The 21,515-nt window shown below is 52.6% G+C and overlaps 11 protein-coding genes across 11 annotated transcripts; 5 read left to right on the plus strand and 6 right to left on the minus strand.

Moving 5' to 3' along the window:
* Nucleotides 1-540: 540 nt before the first annotated feature.
* Nucleotides 541-2,471, plus strand: N7498_005075 (uncharacterized protein; the record flags this gene model as incomplete). Its single annotated transcript, XM_058452137.1, has 3 exons — nucleotides 541-625; nucleotides 683-1,318; nucleotides 1,372-2,471. The coding sequence occupies 3 exons, from the start codon at nucleotides 541-543 to the stop codon at nucleotides 2,469-2,471; spliced, it is 1,821 nt and encodes a 606-aa protein (XP_058308675.1).
* A 487-nt stretch (nucleotides 2,472-2,958) lies between these two features.
* N7498_005076 (putative cyclopropane-fatty-acyl-phospholipid synthase) lies at nucleotides 2,959-4,648 on the minus strand (the record flags this gene model as incomplete). Its single annotated transcript, XM_058452138.1, has 3 exons — nucleotides 2,959-3,920; nucleotides 3,979-4,465; nucleotides 4,541-4,648. The coding sequence occupies 3 exons, from the start codon at nucleotides 4,646-4,648 to the stop codon at nucleotides 2,959-2,961; spliced, it is 1,557 nt and encodes a 518-aa protein (XP_058308676.1).
* A 472-nt stretch (nucleotides 4,649-5,120) lies between these two features.
* N7498_005077 (uncharacterized protein) lies at nucleotides 5,121-6,489 on the minus strand (the record flags this gene model as incomplete). Its single annotated transcript, XM_058452139.1, has 3 exons — nucleotides 5,121-5,899; nucleotides 5,956-6,189; nucleotides 6,261-6,489. The coding sequence occupies 3 exons, from the start codon at nucleotides 6,487-6,489 to the stop codon at nucleotides 5,121-5,123; spliced, it is 1,242 nt and encodes a 413-aa protein (XP_058308677.1).
* A 340-nt stretch (nucleotides 6,490-6,829) lies between these two features.
* Nucleotides 6,830-7,512, plus strand: N7498_005078 (tropomyosin; the record flags this gene model as incomplete). Its single annotated transcript, XM_058452140.1, has 3 exons — nucleotides 6,830-6,847; nucleotides 6,986-7,290; nucleotides 7,350-7,512. The coding sequence occupies 3 exons, from the start codon at nucleotides 6,830-6,832 to the stop codon at nucleotides 7,510-7,512; spliced, it is 486 nt and encodes a 161-aa protein (XP_058308678.1).
* A 322-nt stretch (nucleotides 7,513-7,834) lies between these two features.
* Nucleotides 7,835-8,534, minus strand: N7498_005079 (rRNA-processing protein RRP17; the record flags this gene model as incomplete). The annotated part of the gene is made up of 2 exons (XM_058452141.1): nucleotides 7,835-8,299; nucleotides 8,355-8,534. 2 exons carry the CDS (start codon nucleotides 8,532-8,534, stop codon nucleotides 7,835-7,837), a joined length of 645 nt encoding a protein of 214 aa, XP_058308679.1.
* Nucleotides 8,535-8,735: 201 nt separating this feature from the next.
* N7498_005080 (Ac45/VOA1 transmembrane domain-containing protein) lies at nucleotides 8,736-9,838 on the plus strand (the record flags this gene model as incomplete). The annotated part of the gene is made up of 5 exons (XM_058452142.1): nucleotides 8,736-8,830; nucleotides 8,885-9,183; nucleotides 9,253-9,357; nucleotides 9,408-9,647; nucleotides 9,702-9,838. 5 exons carry the CDS (start codon nucleotides 8,736-8,738, stop codon nucleotides 9,836-9,838), a joined length of 876 nt encoding a protein of 291 aa, XP_058308680.1.
* Nucleotides 9,839-10,430: 592 nt separating this feature from the next.
* N7498_005081 (uncharacterized protein) lies at nucleotides 10,431-11,531 on the plus strand (the record flags this gene model as incomplete). The annotated part of the gene is made up of 1 exon (XM_058452143.1): nucleotides 10,431-11,531. One exon carries the CDS (start codon nucleotides 10,431-10,433, stop codon nucleotides 11,529-11,531), a length of 1,101 nt encoding a protein of 366 aa, XP_058308681.1.
* Nucleotides 11,532-12,818: 1,287 nt separating this feature from the next.
* On the minus strand, nucleotides 12,819-14,290 carry N7498_005082 (EXS domain-containing protein; the record flags this gene model as incomplete). The annotated part of the gene is made up of 5 exons (XM_058452144.1): nucleotides 12,819-12,892; nucleotides 12,982-13,298; nucleotides 13,350-14,035; nucleotides 14,106-14,155; nucleotides 14,206-14,290. The coding sequence occupies 5 exons, from the start codon at nucleotides 14,288-14,290 to the stop codon at nucleotides 12,819-12,821; spliced, it is 1,212 nt and encodes a 403-aa protein (XP_058308682.1).
* An 806-nt stretch (nucleotides 14,291-15,096) lies between these two features.
* pex10 (ubiquitin-protein ligase peroxin 10) lies at nucleotides 15,097-16,218 on the plus strand (the record flags this gene model as incomplete). Its single annotated transcript, XM_058452145.1, has 1 exon — nucleotides 15,097-16,218. The coding sequence occupies one exon, from the start codon at nucleotides 15,097-15,099 to the stop codon at nucleotides 16,216-16,218; it is 1,122 nt and encodes a 373-aa protein (XP_058308683.1).
* Nucleotides 16,219-16,481: 263 nt separating this feature from the next.
* N7498_005084 (aldo/keto reductase family protein) lies at nucleotides 16,482-17,648 on the minus strand (the record flags this gene model as incomplete). Its single annotated transcript, XM_058452146.1, has 4 exons — nucleotides 16,482-16,658; nucleotides 16,713-17,082; nucleotides 17,144-17,325; nucleotides 17,577-17,648. The coding sequence occupies 4 exons, from the start codon at nucleotides 17,646-17,648 to the stop codon at nucleotides 16,482-16,484; spliced, it is 801 nt and encodes a 266-aa protein (XP_058308684.1).
* Nucleotides 17,649-18,326: 678 nt separating this feature from the next.
* N7498_005085 (non-ribosomal peptide synthetase) lies at nucleotides 18,327-21,464 on the minus strand (the record flags this gene model as incomplete). The annotated part of the gene is made up of 1 exon (XM_058452147.1): nucleotides 18,327-21,464. One exon carries the CDS (start codon nucleotides 21,462-21,464, stop codon nucleotides 18,327-18,329), a length of 3,138 nt encoding a protein of 1,045 aa, XP_058308685.1.
* Nucleotides 21,465-21,515: the final 51 nt, after the last annotated feature.

Raw genomic sequence — 21,515 nt, forward strand, 5'->3', positions numbered from 1 at the left:
TACCATTGTACACGGTAACCAAAATGGAAACATTCTTTTCTGAGATTTCCTAGGCTTGTTGGAACCCGATGGGAGACCCGCTAGCCGGCGCTCCCGGCATTCGCAGGAAACTTGCTGCAAAAAGAAATCGAAATTAGCTCATTATCAATAATTCGTTTGAACGGGATATGATCCACCAGATGGGTCAGTCGGTGACGCGCACTGGTAAATTCGTCCATCCGTTCCACCTTTCCTTGCCGAGGTAGCAGGAAGCACTCCCGCGGATGCTTTCTCAACCTCGCCACGCAACAGGTCGTCCTGTTATCTATTGCTCTGTCCGCGGCTAACTCGGAGCCAGCAAGCTTGTAATTCTAGTTGTGTCTGTTGTAATCCCTTCTACGTAATCCATGGATCCGCTGCGCCATTTTCTCGTGTGCAACTATATTAATCTTCTATCATGTCTTGATCAATCGTTCCAAGATTCAGTTTTACATAGTGCACACCACTCTCTCATCAGTCCCAGAAGCTTACATTCTAAATCATTGAACACAGCGGACTACAATGATTCCAACTTGGCAGCCCCCGAAAGATTATCGCCAGAGAGCCGTAGTGGTTCTTGGCGGTGGTGTACTTGGACGTCGGATAGGTAGGTTGTCTCCTATAAGTGCTTTGTGATTGGCCTTAATCTGACTGAAATATATAGCTTGTATCTGGGCATCGGCAGGGTACAATGTACGAATTCGGGACCCTAGCCTCCAGCAACGAGAAGATAGTGTCGTGTACATTGAAGAGAATGTTGCTTCATATGCGGCAAAGACAGGCGAGGCCCCTGGCACTGTGGAAGTCTTTGAAGATCTCAAAGACGCACTTCTAAATGCCTGGCTCGTCATCGAGGCTGTACCAGAGAAGCTTCAGCTTAAGATTGATACCTTCGCCCAGCTAGACGAACTGGCCCCGAGCGATTGCATCCTAGCCTCGAACTCGTCTTCTTACAAGTCCTCCGAAATGCTCGAGAACGTCTCGGAAGCAACCAAAGCACGGATTCTGAACATGCACTATTACATGCCACCCCAGTGCATGGTTGTCGAGCTTATGACCGACGGTTATACTGAAGAGGGTATTTTCCCCTTCATGGTCGAGCGTTGCAAAGAAGGAGCAACACTGCCATATGTCGCCAGGAAGCAATCTACTGGGTTTATCTTCAACCGTCTTTGGGCCGCTGTCAAGAGAGAAACTTTGACTATCCTGGCGGAAGGTGTCTCAGTTCCCGAGGAGATCGATTCACTGTGGGTAGAGATGTTCCTCAGAGGAGGCGCAGTCCCTTGCAAAACAATGGATGGTATGTAAATCCTGTCCATTGAGTGATTTTCAATAGTTTCTAACAATTTTCAGCCGTGGGCCTGGATACCGTCGCACTGATCGAGTCGCATTATGTCGAGGAGCGCGGTCTTTCCCCGGCAAAGACTGTGGATTTCCTGAACACTAACTACATCAGCCATGAGAAACTTGGCACAAAGAGCTCACATGGAGGTCTATACCCTCCCAAAGAAGTCGAAGAAAAGGAATCGCAGGCCCCCAGTGTGGTTGTCTTGGACGTCGGCCTCTCGTCCCCTACACCAACAATGGCATCGGGTGCTGTCCTGGAATACTCGGCGACTGGCCAAATCAAAAGGACGCTTGTTGAGGGCCAGGCTCTCCCAGATGGCGTGGCCGTTGACACCGACAGCAATACGTTATTCTGGACGAACATGGGTATCCCCGGAAAGCAAGACGGCGCAGTGCTCTCGCTCAACCTGAACACAAAGGCCATCGAGACAATCGTGGCCCCTGGCACCATCAACACTCCAAAGCAATTGACTCTGGACAAGACCGGAAAGAAAGTTTACTTTTGTGACCGCGAGGGATGTCGTGTCTACCGCTGCAACTTTGATGGTTCTGATCTGGAGGCGCTTGTGTCGACAAGCAATTCTGACAATCCTGCTCCGGCCGAGAATATCCACAACTGGTGTGTTGGCATCACCGTTGCCCCGACCTTGGGCAAGTTCTACTGGACCCAAAAGGGCCCATCCAAGGGCGGACAGGGTCGTATCTTCTGCGCCAATATCTCAACACCTGCCGGCCAGTCTGGTACCTCGAGATCAGACGTGGAGTGTATCTTAGAGGGTCTCCCGGAGCCTATCGATCTTGAAATTGACGAATCCTCCAATTTGCTGTATTGGACAGATCGCGGCGAAATTCCATTTGGTAACTCGTTGAATCGCGCTCGACTTGATGCCTCTGGCCGACCCGCCGAGACAAACTTGCCTCAGAAGCACGAGGTTCTGACTCGCAATTTCAACGAAACAATTGGGTTGAAGATTGATGCCGACAACAACACCATCTATGTGACTGATCTTGGCGGGAGCATTTATCGTTGTGACTTGGATGGAAAAAACAAATCTGTCCTGGTCTCAGATGAGCACCGAGCCTTCACTGGAATCGCTTTACTCTGATTGCATAACTTTCTGACTTGTTTTTCGTTCGCTTCCGATATGTTCTGGGCAGATGAAACTGCCACCATTGTACTAGATATATAGAAAGTCTCAAATGTAATGATAGAAATAGAGAGTTTGCGTATTCTATTTGGACTTCTTGGACCGCGGGCACTAAATCGCTATTGGAGTTGTCAGAATAAATTCAGTTGTGTTCGATCTTGGAATACCATTGGTACCCTACGTCATTTTATTATGAAGACAAACTAAATAGCAGGCCCAGCCCAGATACTCTCACCCACAGCCACAACCACAACCACCTCCACCATGAATCGCTTTTGATTTCGGTCTATTCACTTGATGTCATACTCGTAGCGTGCGTGTCGTTGTAAATTTATGTCCGCGGCTCCATATCATTTCGACTGTGTTCTTTTCCTCGTGGAATCAATACGACCCATAGAGATCGAATTTCATCCTAGGAGGAAAGAAGAGAGACCGGATGAAACATTTAAAGGTCCTTCTTGATGACGTGGGCCTTGGGAAGAACGCCGTTGGCACGGGCGATGGCGGCCTCGCGGGCACCGGTAAGACCGAACTGGGTGGCGATGCCCTCGATACGGTGGGTCGAGTTGATGTTCTTGACCAGGGTGAGTTGCCAGCAGGTGGCACCGCCCTGGCGAGAAGTGATGGTGGAGGCAGCCAGGAAGTACTCCCAGATGCGGAACCAACGCTTGCCGTACTTGGCCTCGACCTTGTCCTTGTTGCCCATCCAGTTCCGGTACCAGCGCCAGAGAGTGGCGGAGTAGTGAACACCGATGGTGTCAACAGCCTTGATCTCGAAGCCGGCGCCCTCAAGTTTGTCCACGACGAAACCAAGAGGGGTAGAGGCATCGGCACCGGGGAAGATGTACTTGTTCATGAACAGACCCCAGATAAGGTCCTCGTACTGCCAGGACTTGCGGAGACCAGCGATCTGCAGGAAGAAGGTACCATCGTCCTCGAGCATGTCATAGACCTGAGACAGGAAAGTAGAGAAGTGACGGACACCGACGTGCTCGGCCATCTCGAGACAGGTGATCTGTTGGTATCCACCCTCAACACGGGGAGCATCGCGGTAGTCGCAGCACATAATACGGGACTGGTTCTCCTCAATGCCAGCCTTGCGGAGACCGTTGTTACCCCAGGCAGTCTGGTTGCGGCCGAGAGTGATACCGGTAACGTGGGCGCCGTAGTGGACGGAGGCGTACTTGGCAAGGGTGCCCCAGCCACAGCCGAGATCGAGAATCTTGTCACCGGGCTTGGTGCCGATCTTCTCACAGACGACGGCCAGCTTGTTGTCTTGCAGCTGCTCGAGGGACTCCTCGGAGTTGATGTCGCCGATAATACCGGAGGTGTAGATCATGCGGGGGCCAAGGAACCAGGCGTAGAAGTCATCACCTCTGTCGTAGTGGTCACGGACCTGCTCCTCATCTATAAACGAATGTCAGAAATGGGTTCACATGTAAGAACGAGGAATTTTAAAGCTTACCCTGGGAACGTGTGTGCAGCAGCATCTCAGGGATGAAGCCGAACAGGAAGTGCTTGAAGAGACCCATGGTGAACTTGAAGTTGGCCCAGTCGTGACGGTACTCGAGGGCCTCCAGAGCATCGCCCTTGAAGTCAACCTCACCGTTGAAGTACTTCTCGTAGAAGACCTCCATGGGGATCTTGCTCTTGCCGCGGTAAGTGGCACGGTCGTGCTCACTGTGGAATTGGAGGTAGTGCTCGACGGGGAGGCCACGGTACTTGGCCTTCTCAGTCTTGCGGGGAGAGATAGTCGAGGAAACGGTCCAGAAAGCCATGAGAACGGGAATCGTAGTGAAGATGGCAAAGAAGACGGTGGTGTAGAGGCCTCCACCGACCTGGCGGGCCAGGTACCAGGGCACCACGATCAGGAAGAAGATCATCAAGCCATTGGAGAAGCTGTCGCTGCCCGGGGAGTCCGCGGGGACGGGGGCATTCTTGATGGCCGGGTACTGGCAAGACCAGAAGTATTAGAGGTTTGGCCACCGAGGTATTCGTAGCTCCGGGAGCTTGGGATAGCTACTCACAAGGGTGGTCGGGACACCGCAGTCAAAATCGGGCTTTTTCTGCTCGGGAGCAGCCGGGGTCACGATGAACTCGAAGTCCTCGGTGGACTCCGGATGGGGGGTCGTCATCTCGAGGGAGGTCAATTGAGAGGGGTGGGAGAGGGAAAAGGAGAGTGCCAGGACGTAAATAATGTGGTGGCAGTTCCGGGGCGGTGTGAACCTTGGGACGGAAACCCGGTGGGTGCTGCGTGTGCTCCGTGCGTGGTGCGTGGGCAGCCGAGGACAAGTCGGTCCAGACGTTCGGTGAAAGACCACGTTTTGCAAAATTACACTGACGTACTCCTAATGATTTCTGCCTTGGGACAGAGTCATTTCGTGTGCCCTCGCCTGGCTAGCTAGGAACGATCTTCAATTGAGTGGGGGTTCCTGAAACAGAACGATCCGCGGTTGACCCTGAATACATCTCCATATGATACGCCGTAATCCTTGTGCCGCCGATCCCCATTATGTCAGAGCCAGTCCCGAATTCCTAGGATACATAAAACATAGATAACGAGTGGTAATTGCATGATAGTGTTCAGTGTTGAAAGCGTTGAATCAGCTACAGCGTGAGCTGGAAGCTCGCTGCCTCTTCGTCTTCCTCAAACGTCGGCAGGGGCTCCTCGAGCTCCGGAGAGGTAGCACTCTCACTTGGAGAATCAAAGCAGCCAGCAGCCTTGCAACGGGACCACATATCGGATCCCAGCGGGGGAGGTCCGTAGAGCTGCATGTAAGTCTCGGGAGAGAGTGTACCGGAAGTGCTCGAGGGCTGCTCAACAGTCTTCTCACGCAGAGTAGAGGACACGCTTCGGCCTTTCGAATATCCCATCGTGGTGTTGGACGTGACAGCAGCAGCAGTGTTGCGCATCGACGATGGGTTAGACGGGACGCGAGTCTTTTTGGGCATAAGCACGGAGGAAGCCGATGCCAAACGAGACTTAGGAACCGCAGCAGGCCTGGCTGAAGCAGTCCTTGGCTTGGGGGCAGAAAGGGCAGTTGCGGCCTCACGGGATCGAAGTGTGGAGATGTTTCGAGTGGGTCTGGTGCTTGTCGAGGGCGTCTTCGCACGAAGACTACGCTGCTGTGGCTTGGATGTGGGAGCTATCTCGTCCTCGCTGGGATCATTGAATCCAACGCTCTCCAGTTGCTTCATGATCATCTCGTTGGCAAACTTATCGGCCTTCACGGAGTCCTCTTGGAACTTGCGCTGCTTCTTCGTGAGGCCATCGCTGCCGACTTCTTGCTTCCCATAAACACTCTCCAGGCCCAGGGCTCGGTTTCTTGGTTGGAATTGGGGGAAAGTTGTATCGTATGTAACATCGTCTGGGATGTCTGGGAGGTCTGTAGACTGTGAGCAGGCTATACGTGCTTTGTTTACATCATATTCAAACTCGTACCTGTCGGCTTCGGGGGCATGTACTCGATGTCGGGCACATCATCCTGGACCGGCTCCGTAAAAACCTTTGTTTGGGCCTGCTGGGTAACGGGTGCAGCCTTCTTCGGTCTCTGGGCGGTCGAGGTCCTCCGGTTGGTTTTCGGCTTCAAGGTTCCACCGAAGGGAGCGGGTGTCTGAGGAGCTCTGGCTTTGGTGTTGGTATCTTTCATGCCCAGTGGGGCTCGGTTTCGAGGTTCTGTCGCAGCAACGAGTCAGTAAGCCCGGTCAAGAACTTCCACATCTCCTAAACGCGTCAAGATCACGTACCCATCGGCGTAACAAACGCATTGTTGCCCGGCTTCCCATTATCCTGACGGTTTCCATTTCCCTTGACGGTGAGTTTCTTAAATGCACCAGGGTGGTTCTCGTCGTTCAGCGGCACTTTCTTGCCGGGAGTCTTGGGGGCGAGCTGTTTGAGTCCCTGGTTCAAGGGTTTGGCCGCAGCGGTGGTCTGGTGGGTGTTCACCAGGTTTTCCTGGTCGCGACGAGCCAGCATGGCGGCGGGTGGAGACGAAAAACTTATCGCATGTAACGAAGAGAGCAAGTCGAAAAGACGGTGAAATTGAAGACGTGTAGAAGGTCACAAATGCAGTTCTGGAGTGTTGTTCGGCGGTTGCCCGTGGAGACGCGGCGATCGGGAGCGGGTGATTGGATGAATGGGCGGAGGGGCTGCTTGTGTAGGACACACGATTATTCCAGTCAGCAACCCATTCTCCCCTTCTCCTATCACCTCCAAACTTCACACTCTTCCCGGCTCCGCTGAGCGAAAGCCTTCTTTGTTCCTCTTCACCCATACATATTACTACTGTAACTCTTCTCTCTTACTTTTATCCAACATGGACAAGATCAAGGAGGTGAGTTCAAGGCCCCTGGCGGGGTAGCTCGAGCTGCTTGCCTAGAAACCCCCTCCCCCCCTCCTTTGCATACCGGGCTTGCATCACCAACCCCATCCTGCGTGATCGACCGTGATGCTAACTAGACCTTTTTCTTAGCGCATGACTGCCCTCCGCGTGGAGGCTGACGAGGCCCACGATCAGGTCGAGGAATTGAACAAGAAGGTCAAGACTTTGGAGCAGGAGAACCTCGCCAAGGAGCAGGAGATCACATCGCTCAACCACCGCAACCAACTGCTCGAGGAGGAGGTAGAGAAGCTTGAGGCCTCTGTCAAGGACGCCAAGGACGCCGCCAACCAGAGCGCCCAGCACGATACCCAAAACGAGGCCCTCCAGCGGCGGGTGCAGCTCCTCGAGGAGGAGGCCGAGGAGAACGACAAGACTCTGCGGGAGACAAACGAGAAGTACGACCGCCACCACACCTTCTCATTTCGATCCACGGCTAACTTATCGGTGATAACAGGCTTCGCCAAACCGACGTCAAGGCTGGCCACTACGAGCGCAAGGTGCAGGCACTGGAGACAGAGCGCGATCAGTGGGAGTCCAAGTACGAGGAGATGGCCAAGAAGCACGCCGAGTTGCAGAAGGACCTGCACGACCTCGAGGTCTCCATCAGCAACGTTTAAGTCGAATCACGTTGGGTATCGGTGTAGGGTGTCAGGAGACGTTGGGTTGGATGCAGGTTCACTTCCCTTGTCGAACTGTCTGCTTTTTCATACTGTGACCGGTCGTGTTCCTTTTTCCCTCTACCATGCTAGAGATCGTGTCTCAATAGCGTATCCTTACATGTTGACTTTCGTGCCTTGTTTGGCAAATGAATTGCCCTTTTTTCTGGTCATCGTCCTCAAGGGCTCGTGAAACACTAACAACAAAAGAAATCCCATGGAATGCGCATAGTAATTGCTTCGTGGTATAAGAAATTCTTTGGTAAACACAGAGCTACCGCTATCACTGCTCTCTTCGAGCCGCTGCCTTCTTGGACTTGCTTAGGCGTTGTTTGGCCAGAGTAAGCTTGCGGTCCTGCTTGCTCTCGTACCGGAACTGCTTTTTCTTCTTCTTGGGCTTGTCCGTGGATTTCTTCCAAGTCTTCTTCGGCTTTTCCTCGGTTTGGGTTGTCGGTTTGGCTGGCTCCTCCTTTTCCTCCTCCGAGTCTTCTCCTAGCACGGACTTGCGCAGGCCTTCTCGAGAGGGGTCCATTTCTTCGACCGTCACGGTTGTGTATTTGTCTTCGTCGATATATTCGGCCTCGTAGTCCACGGCCGGTGGCTCCTCAATACCCTCCCATTCCTTGTCACTTTCATCCTCGTCGGAATCGGGATCGTTGTCGCTCTTGTCTTCCTCTTTCAGGCGCTTCAGTTGTAGTTTGTGCTCCTCCATTGCTCGGTTGAACTCGGCTGCCCGCTCTTCACGCATCTAGAATCGCCCAGTTAGCCTGTGTCGAGAGCAGAGCGTCAAAGTCATGGCACACCCTCTTGCGATCCTGTCTCTTCTCCTCTTTGTATCTCTTTTCGGCTGCTTCTTGCGCATTCTTGATGCGCTGCAGCTTTCGTTTGTGAAAACCAGTGAGCCATTCTTGGCGGGCCTCGCCGTCGAAATTGACTTCCTCGACTTTTGGGGCCACCTTCCGCTTTTTAGACATAGGACCCATGGTGGAAGGAAATTTGATGATGGTTTCAAGAAAATAAGAAAGGCGCACAGCGGCTGGTGGTTGTAAATGGTTCGGACGAACCGCCGAAAAAAAAGTTGAATGTAAAGCTCAGGCGGGCCGGGCCCGTCGACCGCCTCCGAGGCCAAGTCCGACCTCCCGTTGGCAACAACATCATCCACCTCCACCTCCACGACAAGCACCATGCATCTCAGCAGGTTCGGGCTGGTTGCCCTCGGGGCAGCTGCAGTCGATGCCTTCCGGGACACCTCTCCTTTCTTCCTCGCCTCGACGTCTGAGTACGTCCAACGGCTCCCTTCTCTAGCTGCGGCCAGCTAACACGCCTCCCTTAGGGTCCTGACGAACTCCGCATACATTAAAGCCAGCACTTCGCTGCTTAGTGACCTCTCATCTTCTCTCAGCACCTGCCCGTCAGACTATTATGTTGTTGTCAACCAACCTGGCGTGCACAGTTCCGATTTCTCGGCTCGCAAGTCAGCACCCCGCCTGGGCGCGAAGATGCTCGGCAAGGACAAGTCAATCCGATCCAAGATGAGCGTGAACGAGGTCACTGGCTTGTTGGACACCACCGAAATTAAGCGCATACTCTCCGAGAAATGCAAGGCGCAGACTACTCTAATTAACGGTTCCTGTAAGTTACCATGGTGGCCCATTTTGGGATTGGTGAGTAGTGGAAGCTCTAGCTAACAATTTCACGAAGCCGGGGAATATCCTACCTCTTTCGAATCGGGTCCTCGGATTCTCGACATCGAGTTCCCCATGCTCTCTCTGGGCTCGGACCGTGCCCATCAGCTCTCCGACAATGGTACGCAAAGGAACATCTAGGTGGACTGAGTGTCGTCTAACATTTCCCAGATGGCCTTCTCGCCGATATAATTGAACGAATTCCCTCTCACTCCACCTACACTCTTCTCTATGCTACATCGCCTCGCGAGTTCCCCGAGTCCGACTCCGTTGTCTACGAATCCAACGAGGGTTCGTATCAAGACTCAGTCCACATGGACCTTAAGCGCGACTACTCTTCCCACTCATCTGCTCGCTCCGAGTCTGACCGCCGTCAGTCTTTGTTCGATGAGTACCAGTACTTCACGCCTGGTTTGTACACCTCTAGTCCTTTGGTAATTCGCTGATTTTCTAACGTCTCGACAGGTATCTTCATGGGTTTCCTGGCCTCTTTCATCTGCATTGTGATTTTGTATGTTGGAATTAGCGCTCTGAGCAGCCTCCAGATCCCCTATGCTGCTTTTGAGAGGGACACTTCGGCTGCGGTGAAGAAGCAGCAATAGTTGCGTGCTAGTGACTCGCCATGTGCCTTTCCCTTGCTCGATGCATGGCATAATTGACTTTTCGTATATCTTGGGGTCAGGGGAAATGTTATTTCGTATTTCTTGTATGATACATCACAACTTGCTATTTGCTGCAGTAGAATCAAGTCCATCAGGTGACCGTTTTCCTCCCGTTTTCCTCTCGGCCTGAGGCGCCAGTTTTAGCGCAGTCACTTGGCGTCTTCTCGCTTCCTTCGCATTCGCTTAGTCTAAAACATCTCTTTCCCCTCTTACATTCCTCAGTGCTCATTGTCTTCGGTGAGAAGACAGTCACTCGTTTAAACGGGGTGCTATCAGTTTCACACTCATCTAGAGAGAGCTATCTGTGAAAGGGGGATCTCCAGACCTGCCAGGGTCAAGACGCCAGCCATTCCATCTGCCCAGCCGAATTTTCCACCTTCGCTTGGCCAGATCACTCATTATCAGATTCCAAGATCTCCTGGCTCTTCTGAACTGGCAGCTTCTTTGTTCTCGACGCTCGCTGTGATCTGCGCTTACCCCGAGTGACCCGCTGTGGAGAACAGGTTGAACGATTGTTTACGGCCTGTGCACCATGCGAGTCCTACCCAAAGGGCTTGGGAGAGCCCAGCCATCCTCCCTCATTCTCATTTTGGTTATTCTTGCAACCGCTGCTCAAGTCACCGCGGTGCCAGCCGGGGATGCCACTACGGACGCCGCCCAGACCACCGACGATCACTCGACCACTGATAGCGCCCGTAGCGTGACCGAAACCACATCTTCTACGTCCACATCGGATACAACAACCTCCACTACGTCGACGTCGTCGACGTCCACATCAACTACCAGCATGGCTACCACCACGACATCCTCGTCGGAAACATCCACCTCCACCTCCTCCTCCTCCTCCTCCACCACCTCCACAACATCCTCTGTTTCCACAACATCCTCCGTGTCCACAACAACGACATCCTCAACCTCGTCTTCGTCCTCCACAACAGCAGGTGCCGCCGTTGTGACCATCCCACCCACCGCAAATGCACCGTACATGCAGACTACGAACACACCGGAGGGAACAGTCTTCATTGCCGTCGGCGCCATCCTAGGCTTAATTGGGCTGGCCGTACTCGCTTGGCGCGGAATGGTCGCATGGTCAGTCAACCGCTCAGTGCGACGCGCAGCCATAGCGCACTCCTCCGAAAACAAGCGCCTCTTGCGCGGCAGTCGTAAGAAGCGGGGAACAACGGTGTACACTGCAGCGTCGGCAGGAGACGTTTCGCTGGAAAAGCTCGGCGCAGCTACTCGCGCAAGCGTCAAGCCTAACCGGCGGGTGCCCAGCTCGAACAGTGGTCTATTCTTTTCGCCCACTGCTGGCGGCTCAGGATCGCATCACAGTCTGAACGCCACGGGTAACCGCGGCTCAACATATCTTCCTGCCGGGTATTATGCCGCCGCTGGAGGCTCTACGCCAGCCAGAGACGGGGCAGGCTCACACGCTGAACTCAACTCACCGTCCCTCCCGAATATCGGCGCCTATGATTCGCCACGTAACCAGCGAACCTCTCATGTAGGTGGCTCCACCAGCTCGCTCAATTTAAGCCAAGCGCCACAGGGTCGCGCACCGAGCGCATACCTGGAAGACCTATTCGAGAGCCATGCACCTTCCAGCAAATCCGACAGGCGTCATCATAGATGAGATATCTTCGCATGCTGCCTACGAGGGACGATCTCGGCGGTGCCTTTTCCGAGCCTGGACTTATTTCTGCTTCCTTTTCCTTGTGCTGTGTTGGATGTCTCTGTTTATCACCATTGTATTTTGAAGCCGGTGTTATTTCATGGGGGCGTCCGTCTGACTGCTGGATTCTTCGGCACTTATTTTCTTAGCATGGTTTTCTTTCACGACTCATGGTCAGACGTTGTCAATATAACTTTTACTGTATATTGAGATTTGATATTTGTGTTTTTACACACTCTCACGTCCAATATTCCACTGGGAGCATTCAGAAATACCCAATGCACTACTTTGAAGCAAATGCTCTTCCCTGCACGTTCCCGAATCAAGGATATTTTCATGGGGCCCATCTTCTTGAAGAGTGAGACTGATACCGACTGGAGATTGAATGATATTCTGATGAACCAAGACAAGATATCTCTACTCTTCAACTCCAGACACATTCCTTGATAGAACACCTTTGAACCATCCAAATGCACATGTTTACCCAACCCTACAATCGAAGCACATATTCATGCTTAGTATCATCGATAGCGCGCATATTACAGTACACCCGGCTCCAATCTGGCTTACTGAGCCCCAAAGTATCCGAAGGAACTTTGAACTGAATCGGCCAAGGGAGCCGTGGAGGGAAGAGAATGCTGGATGGTCAAGGGGATGGGAGCTGACGTGCTTCCCTTTAACAATCGCTATCTTAACGTCTTGTTTCTGCTACCATCAATTGGAAGCATCGCGATTAATATTCATGTCCTCTTTTCAACGTTTCGATAATGTATTTATACACAGCACTCAAACCATATATATTGAGAGCTTCACTAGCACATAACCAGTCCTCGAAACCGTAATATACATGCTGGTCCTAAATCTCTCCAGCCCCCAAGCCCTCAAATGACAAAGGCAAAGATAAAGCAAAATAAATGGGTTAGGTATATACAATGAAAGGCTAAGGAGAATGCATGAGTCAATCCGCGACCACAAATGGATCAGCAGAAGAAAAGAAATCACGAAAAACAATGCTCGCTGTGAAGATTTCTCGCCCACACCCGATCCACCAGTCCGAGCACCCCAAGACAGGCCTCAGAGCACAAGCCAGTCAAATCATCTTAAGATAAGGCGAAAAGCAAAGAATCGGTGCCTGGTAGGCGTGTGGGAAATACCACTGGTCGATAAGGGGAAAAAGGAATATGTTCTGGGTCTCGTACTCGTTCCAAGGGATTCAAATTCGAATTTGAAAAAAGCAGGCGTTGCAGTTTAATCCGCGTCGAATTTGTGGTTGTATTCGCCAAGGAGAATGTCCTCGGGACCTGGGCCGTGGGTATTGCGGACTGTTTTCACGGGATGTGTCAGCAAATCAAATCATGAAACAGAGTGGTTCATGAGGGGACGGGTGAATTTGTAGGGGAATGAAACATACTCCACTCGGCCTCTGCTCGGAAGAACACCCACATCCAACGCCGAGCGACTTCGAGGAACATGAGGATGAACAAGCCGCATTCGGTTTCGGGGAGCCACGCGAGACCCGGGAGCACGCGCCACAGCCACGAGAAACGGAGGACAAGATCCATGATGATGACGTAGTGGTACAACCGATCCGAGTGGAAGTAGCGGTGCCGCCGAAGGCCGTACGGGTGGTCCCTGTCGCTGCGTTCGGGGGAAAAGAGTGTCAGATCCCAATCCTTGACCACATCCCACCAGAAAGAATAGGCGGAGTTGATGATGGAGAATATGAATCTGTAGGGCGTTAGAAATGGCGGAGGCATCGCGGAGAAAGCCGACACTTACAGCAGACGCATGATGGTCATCTCGCTGTACCCGTGGAAGTCCAGGGGGTTGTAGTTCCGCAGCTTAGCTGTCAGCCAGATGACTGGGAATGCAGTGAAATACTTCAAGGCGTTGGCCAAGTGCTGGTTCCCCTTACTCGCCTCCCGGCGCGTAGTTGTCTTCCGAGACCGTACGTATTCGGTCAAACATTGGCGAAGTCGAATCGCACTGGGAACCGCCACAATAATTGGCACGACTAAATCCGTGCCGCAAGCGCGATTCGGCTTGGAAGTTGCAGCCAGACCGTCGGTGAAGAACATGCAGAAGCTGACATAGAGATCTCCCAGAACCCGTGCGTAGCTGGTTAGGGCGTCGGCCAGCAGGATGTCGCCAAACTTGCCATCCTGGGACTCCGCCAAGCCACCGATGGCCACGCGCTTTAATGACAAGAGGAAGCGAATGCGACCAGCCCGCGAGGCGCGGTCCAAAGGCAAGATCAAAATCAGAAGGAGAATTATGAAGACCGACTGAGGGATGAAATCGAGGCGTTCAACCAAGTCGGGGACGCGGTGGGTAGCGATCCAGAAGACAACCAGCCAGAGGGCCAGGGGGATTGTGAAGAAGGTGGCCAGGCGATAGGCCGCGATATGGTGTGGTCGTTGAGCAGAGGAGGTACGTGGAGGGTATCGAATGAGAGCAGGGACATCCTGAAAGGAGAAGTAGTCGGTTAGTGGTGTTCAAACGGCGGGTAGTTGCCCGAGAGGTTCCGCCACATACAATGTTGGCCTTGGCCAGAAAGTGTAGGTTGATCGCCCATCCCCAGAAACCTTTCGGGAGTTAGCCAAGGGGTCTATACTATCATTCCAGTATCACGTACCAGCAACCAAGAGGGCCGCTATCCGGATAGGGAAGGGAAGGATCAGCCCAAAGCCATCCAGTTGAGCATGTTGATCAGGACCCATTATTCCATGGAACGAGGAGAAAAGCAAAGAGGTTCAAGCAACATCCAACAGAAGGAACCCCAGGTGGGGGAAAAGGTGGGAACAAAAGAATGACTGGAGGTGAATCTGAAGACAGGAACTTTTCCCGTTAAGGCCGCTTTCAGGATGTTATTAAGCGTGAAGTAACGAAAATACGCGCCCACTTGCAGCAGGCCCTAAGTGGACGCGGAAATGGGTGGAGAGTGGAGACGGCCGCGTAGAATTGGTCTGGACGGGCCATTGAGTAGCTAATGGTGGTCTGGATCTCCACAGGGACCCCCTTGTCGCATTGGGTATAATTAGAACTGCGGCCCTATAAGATGATGATCCGCACGATCTGCACCTTCAGGGGATACTCGGTCACTTAAGAGGCGTGGCATCATGGTGATCACTCAGTGGCACTCACTACGGTGCACTCACGACGGAGTACACTTGGAAGACTTCCCAGGGCTGGATAGGCTCTGTTTACATGCTGCACCTCATCAGGGGTAACACAATTGCGGAAACATGGAGCACGCGAAATGCGGAGCTTTCGTTTGCAGACTTTAACCATGAAACTTTGGTATTCACATTACCGCCTGTATTGTAACCTTCGCCAACTACGTCATGTGATATCATTATGTAAACACATTCATATCCCGATCCGGTCACATGACTTGAGCCGAGGCAAGTCCGGGGAACGTCAGTTCCGAGCTGGGGAAGTTGACCGTCCATGTGTATCTGAAGATGTTCTTGCCCTCTCCATAGAACGTATCTTTACGGTCTCTACCATATCTCCACCATTCACGATGGCCGATGATGACCCCCATCTGTCGCTGCCAACCCCCGATACTACCGTCAGCTCTGCCGCCTCCCATTTCTACCCATTCGCTACATCCCCAGACGTTATCCGCTCCCATGAGAAAGATGTATTTCTCACCAACAGCCTGGTACAACAATCGCAGTCGATAATCCGCTCTCTTCGCGGTGCCCGCTTCGCACACACCTACTCCGACGCCATCAAACATGTAACCGAGCTCCTCTACTTCTCGCTGACGACCGCCATCGGCAACCGCACCCTCGGCGAAGAGTACTGCGACCTCGTCCAACTCGAAGATGACACACTCCGTCTACCGGCAATTTCCCGGCGCGTCGGGTACATCCTCAGCAGTATCCTAGTGCCCTGGTCATTGCAGCGGCTTCTCCCAGCCCTGCGACAGCGCGTGCGCAACAAGCTCGAGCGCAGCATCGCACGGCAACAAGTCCGCGCAGCACAGCAGGCAGGCCTGCTCCATAGCAAACCCAACAACAAACCGCGGCCATACTTCACCAAGCTGCGCATCCAGCAATATATCCTCGACCACCTAGACTCGATCACATCGCTTAACCCGATCTACGCCCTCAGCATCGCGACATTCTACTTTACCGGCTCCTACTACCACCTCTCAAAGCGAATCTGGCGCCTCCGCTACGTGTTCACCAAGAAGATCGATCAAAACGAGCAACGTATCGGATACGAGGTACTGGGCGTATTGATGGTCCTACAGATCGCCGTGCAGGGATTCCTGCACGTACGCAAACTAGGCCAGAGCATGAATGAAGACGAGAGCCAGTCCGCCGAGACGGGTGAGTCCCGCTCAGGGCAGGGTGCTCTGATCCCGTCGATTCAGAACCCGGCGGCTGTCCCCTTACTCTCTGGCTCTGCAGCCCGTTATGATCTAGACGAGGATCCGGGCGCCGTTGCGTGGATCCCCGAGGGACAGCAGCGGAAGTGTACGCTTTGTTTGGAGGCTTTCAAGGATCCGAGTGTGACTACATGTGGGCATGTCTTTTGCTGGGTTTGTGTACGGGACTGGGTTCATGAGAAGCCTGAGTGCCCGTTGTGTCGGCAGGACGTTTTGTTGTCGAAGGTGCTTCCTCTGAGAGGGTAGTCCTGGGGACTGTTGGATATATTTTTGCATTTTGCATGAGACTTGAATGTTTGAATAGGTTCTACCAGATGTATATACTTGGTTTGGACGAATATATACCCCATTTTCTTTCAGAAGTATCCTGTATTCCAATCTTTCTCGGGAATTCCCGTACACTTTGCTAAGGGTCTTGCCGTCTCATTTCAGTGCTCGTATCGCCGCTTTTCCACCCGCAACTCTAGCCGCCGCTTAAATCACGGTGACACTTTTCTCTTTTGGTAACTTCAGTCATACGGACATTCGATCTGGTTGGTAACCTCGTTCACGAGGTCCCAACACACAGGTGCATGTTCGTCGAACTGTAAACTGGCCATATCCTCTTCCGACAAGACGAAATCAAAGACCTGCGAGTTTTCCACAATGCGGGAATCCGTCACAGATTTAGGAAGGGGCACATATCCCTACAATTTTTATTAGCTACCTGAGTCTGACTCTCGATCTTGAATCTGCCATACCTTCTGCAAGCTCCAGCGCACCAAGATTTGTGCCGGTGATTTGCCGTGTTTCTGAGCCAAGCTCCGCAACGATGGCTCTTCCATGCGCGTCGCCTGCACCAGGGGGCAATACGCCTCGACGATGATATTTCGCTGGCGCAGCCACTCGACAATGTCCTCGCGCGGACACCAGGGGTGAATCTCGTACTGCCCGACGGCAATCTGTCCGCCGCCACCACTTTTGATGTACGCCTCCAGCTCCTCAAGGTGTGCTATGCTGTAGTTCGAGACGCCCAGTGACCGGATCTTACCTGCCTGTTGAGCCTCCACCATGGCGCGCCAGGTCCCCAGGCGGCCCTCTTTGCCGCCGTAGGGAGAGTGCACCAGCATCCTGACGGGGCAGTCAGATTCCATTGTTCTTTCGCTGACCTCCATGAGAATGAGACGCTTACAGGTCAATGTACCCGATGTCCGACGCGGCAAAGCTTTCTTCGAGGGCCTTTTTGGTCTTGTCGTACCCCATGCACATTGGAGGAACCTTGCTGGTGAAGAAGACCTGCGACCGGTCCAGTCCCGATTTCTTGATGGCGTGGCAGCACTCTGCTTCGTTCTCATACCACTTTGCACTGTCAACCTAACCCGAATACTCTGTCAGCCAAGTCTCTCCTAGTCCGGCGAGGGTAGGCGTACATGACGGTATCCGACATCTAGAGCCCTGAGTGTTACTTTCTCCGTAACTTCGGGGGGTCTGTTTGAGCCGAGGAATCAACTTGTCTGATTGACTTGCAATAACACTGGACCGCATACGTTTGATATACCTGGATTCATCGGATCAGACTACGTCTCTTGGAGGCTCTTTGACCCGGGAGGAGATTGATTTCTTACCCCATAGCCCACAACCGGGATTTCATAGTCTGTCACCAACCTCAAAGTGGACTGAAGTGAAGTTCCGGTCATTTTATCGAGCATAGCACAGACACGTCAAATACTGGTGGACTGACAGTGCCCGTTCCGAGGGAATGCGATCACGAATTGATTTATATATTTCTTACGACCCCCTTGCCTCTAGCGGCATCCCCCCAGCGTCTACCGCCATACGCGTTAGTGTGGAGACATCGACCATGACTTCACACACTCTGCAAACATTGATGCATGTATGTATATCTCCCAGCCGCGGGATGCGTTGAGATACGTCCACGAGCGGTGGTTTCGTCTCTCTTCCCTTCGGTTCGAGACGACATCAGGTTCCTGAAAATCCACCAGACTCCATATTGGATTTAGAATTGAGAATTTTCCTTTTGCTTCTTAAAGTAAGTCTCAATTTTGTAAACGTGAGAGACTCTGCATGTCTCGTTGAGAGAAGCAACAGTCATCGCCATTTCCGCATCTTGCGTATATACGTCTAAGCTGATCTCTAAGCTGATCTTATTATGAAGCCACAAGCCACCCGATAATTCTAACCCGTATGCCAATCTCCGACCACTTCTCTGGGAGGACTAGCTCTTTTTCCTTCATCACTTCATAGCCGCGTGTCGTATCGCTTAAATATCTTTCGCTGACTTCGAATGTATTCCCCCCGCCCTAGAACCACGGTCACAGAGCCAGCGATATCACAGGTCCAACCATTTGACAGGGTCATTTCGTCGCGGAATCCAAGTCAGCCTTCCTTTGCAACATCAAGTCACCAACAGGTATCTGTGGATGCACTGCCAGTGTCTGCACCCAATGGCATGTTTCGGCAACAAAATGACTGACGGTGTCGAGATCAAGCACTCCTTTAGGGACCGCAAGACGGAACTCGTGGTTCTCAGCTTGAGGAACAGAATAAAGAATAAACTCATCTGTGACAACCTCCGGATAGATTTGCTCCATCTTACCAGAGGCCTCCCCAATTTGATATTCATCATCGGGTACGATATTCTGATGCAGAACCAAAGTCTCGATCCAGGCACCTGAGCCCCACTTCGTGCATTTATCTCGCAACGTCGTGAAATCGATGGTTTCATGAAATAGTGACTGAACGTGTTGCGACTGCACTGCCTGCATCAGCTCAACTGCCAAAGAGTTGTATTTTTCCCCAGCCAACGAGACGCGAACGGGAATACTGTTCATGCACGGCCCGACTACGTCTTGGATACCCTCCGGACCCTGGGAACGACCACTAACGATTTGCGCAAACACGACATCATCCTTGCCAGACTGCTGTACCAGGGTCATTGCCCAGGCAGTCTTCACAAGCGTGGCTAGAGTGATACCCGGGGGTGGCCGCACTAAGGGAATAGTGCGACTTGCATCCACTATGGAGACAGGAGCGAGGACTCGACGGCGTCCAACATAAAACGGCGATGAGCCATGCAAGGCCTGTCGCCAAAATTCGATGGTTTCGCTAATTGGGAGAGATGCAGCGAAGGCCTGGTACTGGCCAAAAGACAAAGCAGGTGGGAGAGACTCGGGTCCGTGCTGATAAAGGGTAGCCAAGTCGTTCAGCAAGGTTGTGATGGAGATGGCATCATAGTGTGAATGCTTGATTCCAATAACTAGGCAACTCTCACTCGTCTGTGCGTCCTTCTTGGCCAGAAAGAATCGAGCAGCAGGCCACAAGGGGCGCTGGTTTGCGTTTGTCTTTATATTGTCATTGAAAATCCATTGGTCGGCGGTCCAGAGTGGCGATTGGGCCCCCTCGAGTACTTCAAGTTGAGGCGCAAATTCTCGCACAACGACCTGATACGTCTTTCTGCATCTGTGGGTATGGAAGACAACAGTCCGGAGAATCTCGTGTCGCTCATGAAGCAATTGGATGGCAGACTGCAATCGACAGACATCCAGCGGACCTTGAAGCTCAAATCGAAAATATTCACATGGCAGATGAAGGAATAACCCCTGCAGTTCGGTGCCAGCGAGGATATGCTGGATGTCGACGGATCGTATTCCCGGAACTTGGCATGAGAGTGCATCCTGGATAGCGCCGTCGGTGTCTTGAATGAATTGAGGAACCAACTGTTCCTTCCTGATAGGACTGTGATTTTTTCTATCGAGTTGTTTGGCCAATATAGTGAGCGATTCGGCTTCTTGAAGCGCAAATGGGCTAAGATTGATGTCTTCTTTACGGGCCAAGGCGGATGCCTTCATTGCAGCCAGCGAGTCGCCACCTTGGCCAAAGAAACTTGCGTCTAGAGCGACCTGCTTCTGTTGAACCCCCAGCGCCTGAGCAACCCAGCGCTGAACTCGGCTTTCCATCTCATCATGCGCTGCGGTCCGACGGTCTCCCGAGGCGAGAGTATACTTGAATACCTCTTCCGGCGACAGTCGTTCCACCTCTGCTACTAGGAGACGACCGTCTACCTTGCCATTTGGCGTGAGCGGCAGCTCATCTACTGGGAACCACAATTTCGGAATCATAAAATTTGGTAACCGCTGCCGAAGATGAGTGTCAATAGCCACCTGACAGGCTTGCTGGAAAGTCCTCGAAGGTTTGAGAAACGTTGAGCCGACAGATTTCGCGCCTTGATTTCCACCATTCCCATCAGCCCCCAACAGAAAAGTAACCAAGACGGGAGATGCTCGCTTCACAACTGTTGCGATCACGCGCTTCAACTCTGGGAATGCCTCATGAATAGCATGCTCGATCTCTCCAAGCTCGATTCGCTGACCATGGAGCTTAACTTGGTGATCTTTGCGTCCAAGTATGCGCATTGTCCCGTCTGGTTCCAATTGCACCAGATCACCTGTCCGATAAAAGGTCCACGGCGACGTGCGAAATGGACGAATCCAAGCTGGATTCCGAAGAAAGACTTGTGCAGACTGCTCGGGTCGATTAATATATTCACGGCCGACGATTGGGCCTTCGATCATCAATTCTCCGACAGCGCCGACGGGGGCTAGTCGGTTGGAATCATCACCATCCACAATCCAGAAGTGACACTCGGTGGGGTACCCTATACTAGCGGTATCCGGCGTTGCGGACAGGCTTAGCCATGTAGATGAGAAAACCGAGCATTCGGAAGGGCCATAGGCATTCATGAAGATCTTTTGCTCTGCCCATGGCTGTATGTCATTCAAGGTGAATTTTTCGCCCCCACAGACTATCATCGACAGAGATGGAAACTCGTCAGGATTCAGTGTCCGAAGAACCGCCGGGGTAAAGAAGGCAAAATTGGCACCTAGACGTTCCGAAGCGTTCCCTAGGTCTTGCTGGCGGTCCTGTTCCGATGGTACACAGACACACCCGCCTGCCATCAACGGCCCGAGTACCTCTCCCACGCTGGCATCGAACCCATATGATGCAAATTGCAGGACGCGCGTGGAAGAAGTATACCGAAAGATTTCTCCGAAGGCCACGGCACTTGTACAGAACGCAGAATGTTCGATCACGGTGCCCTTAGGCTTGCCCGTGGATCCCGAGGTAAAGGCAACATACGCCATGTTCCCGGGACGAACCGCCTGTGGAAGAGATACATTCGAGTCTTGCGAATGTACAATGTTTGGAGTGATGACTTGCTTCAACCCGATGGACGCACCGCGGGCTGCATATTGAGCGGAGCAGACTCCCACTGTGGCTCTAGTATCCTCGCACATCGTCTTCAACCGTCCATCAGGGAATGAGGAATCCAAGAGAACGAACGCGGCCCCAGAAAAGAGCACTGCAAGCATCGCGACTGGTGTCCAACCGGATTTCTCAAAGAGCACTGGTACCACGACCTCTGGGCCCGCCCCAGCCTGTATTAATCGCAGGCTCAGTGCCTTGGCCCGTGTCTCAAGCTCGCGATAGGTCATTTTGACGTCCCACGAACAAATTGCTTCGCTCTCAGGCTGTGCCCGAACTTG

The sequence above is a fragment of the Penicillium cinerascens genome (genome assembly GCF_028974065.1).
Source record: "Penicillium cinerascens strain IBT 15544 chromosome Unknown contig_5_segment0_segment0, whole genome shotgun sequence".
NCBI lineage: Eukaryota > Fungi > Ascomycota > Eurotiomycetes > Eurotiales > Aspergillaceae > Penicillium > Penicillium cinerascens.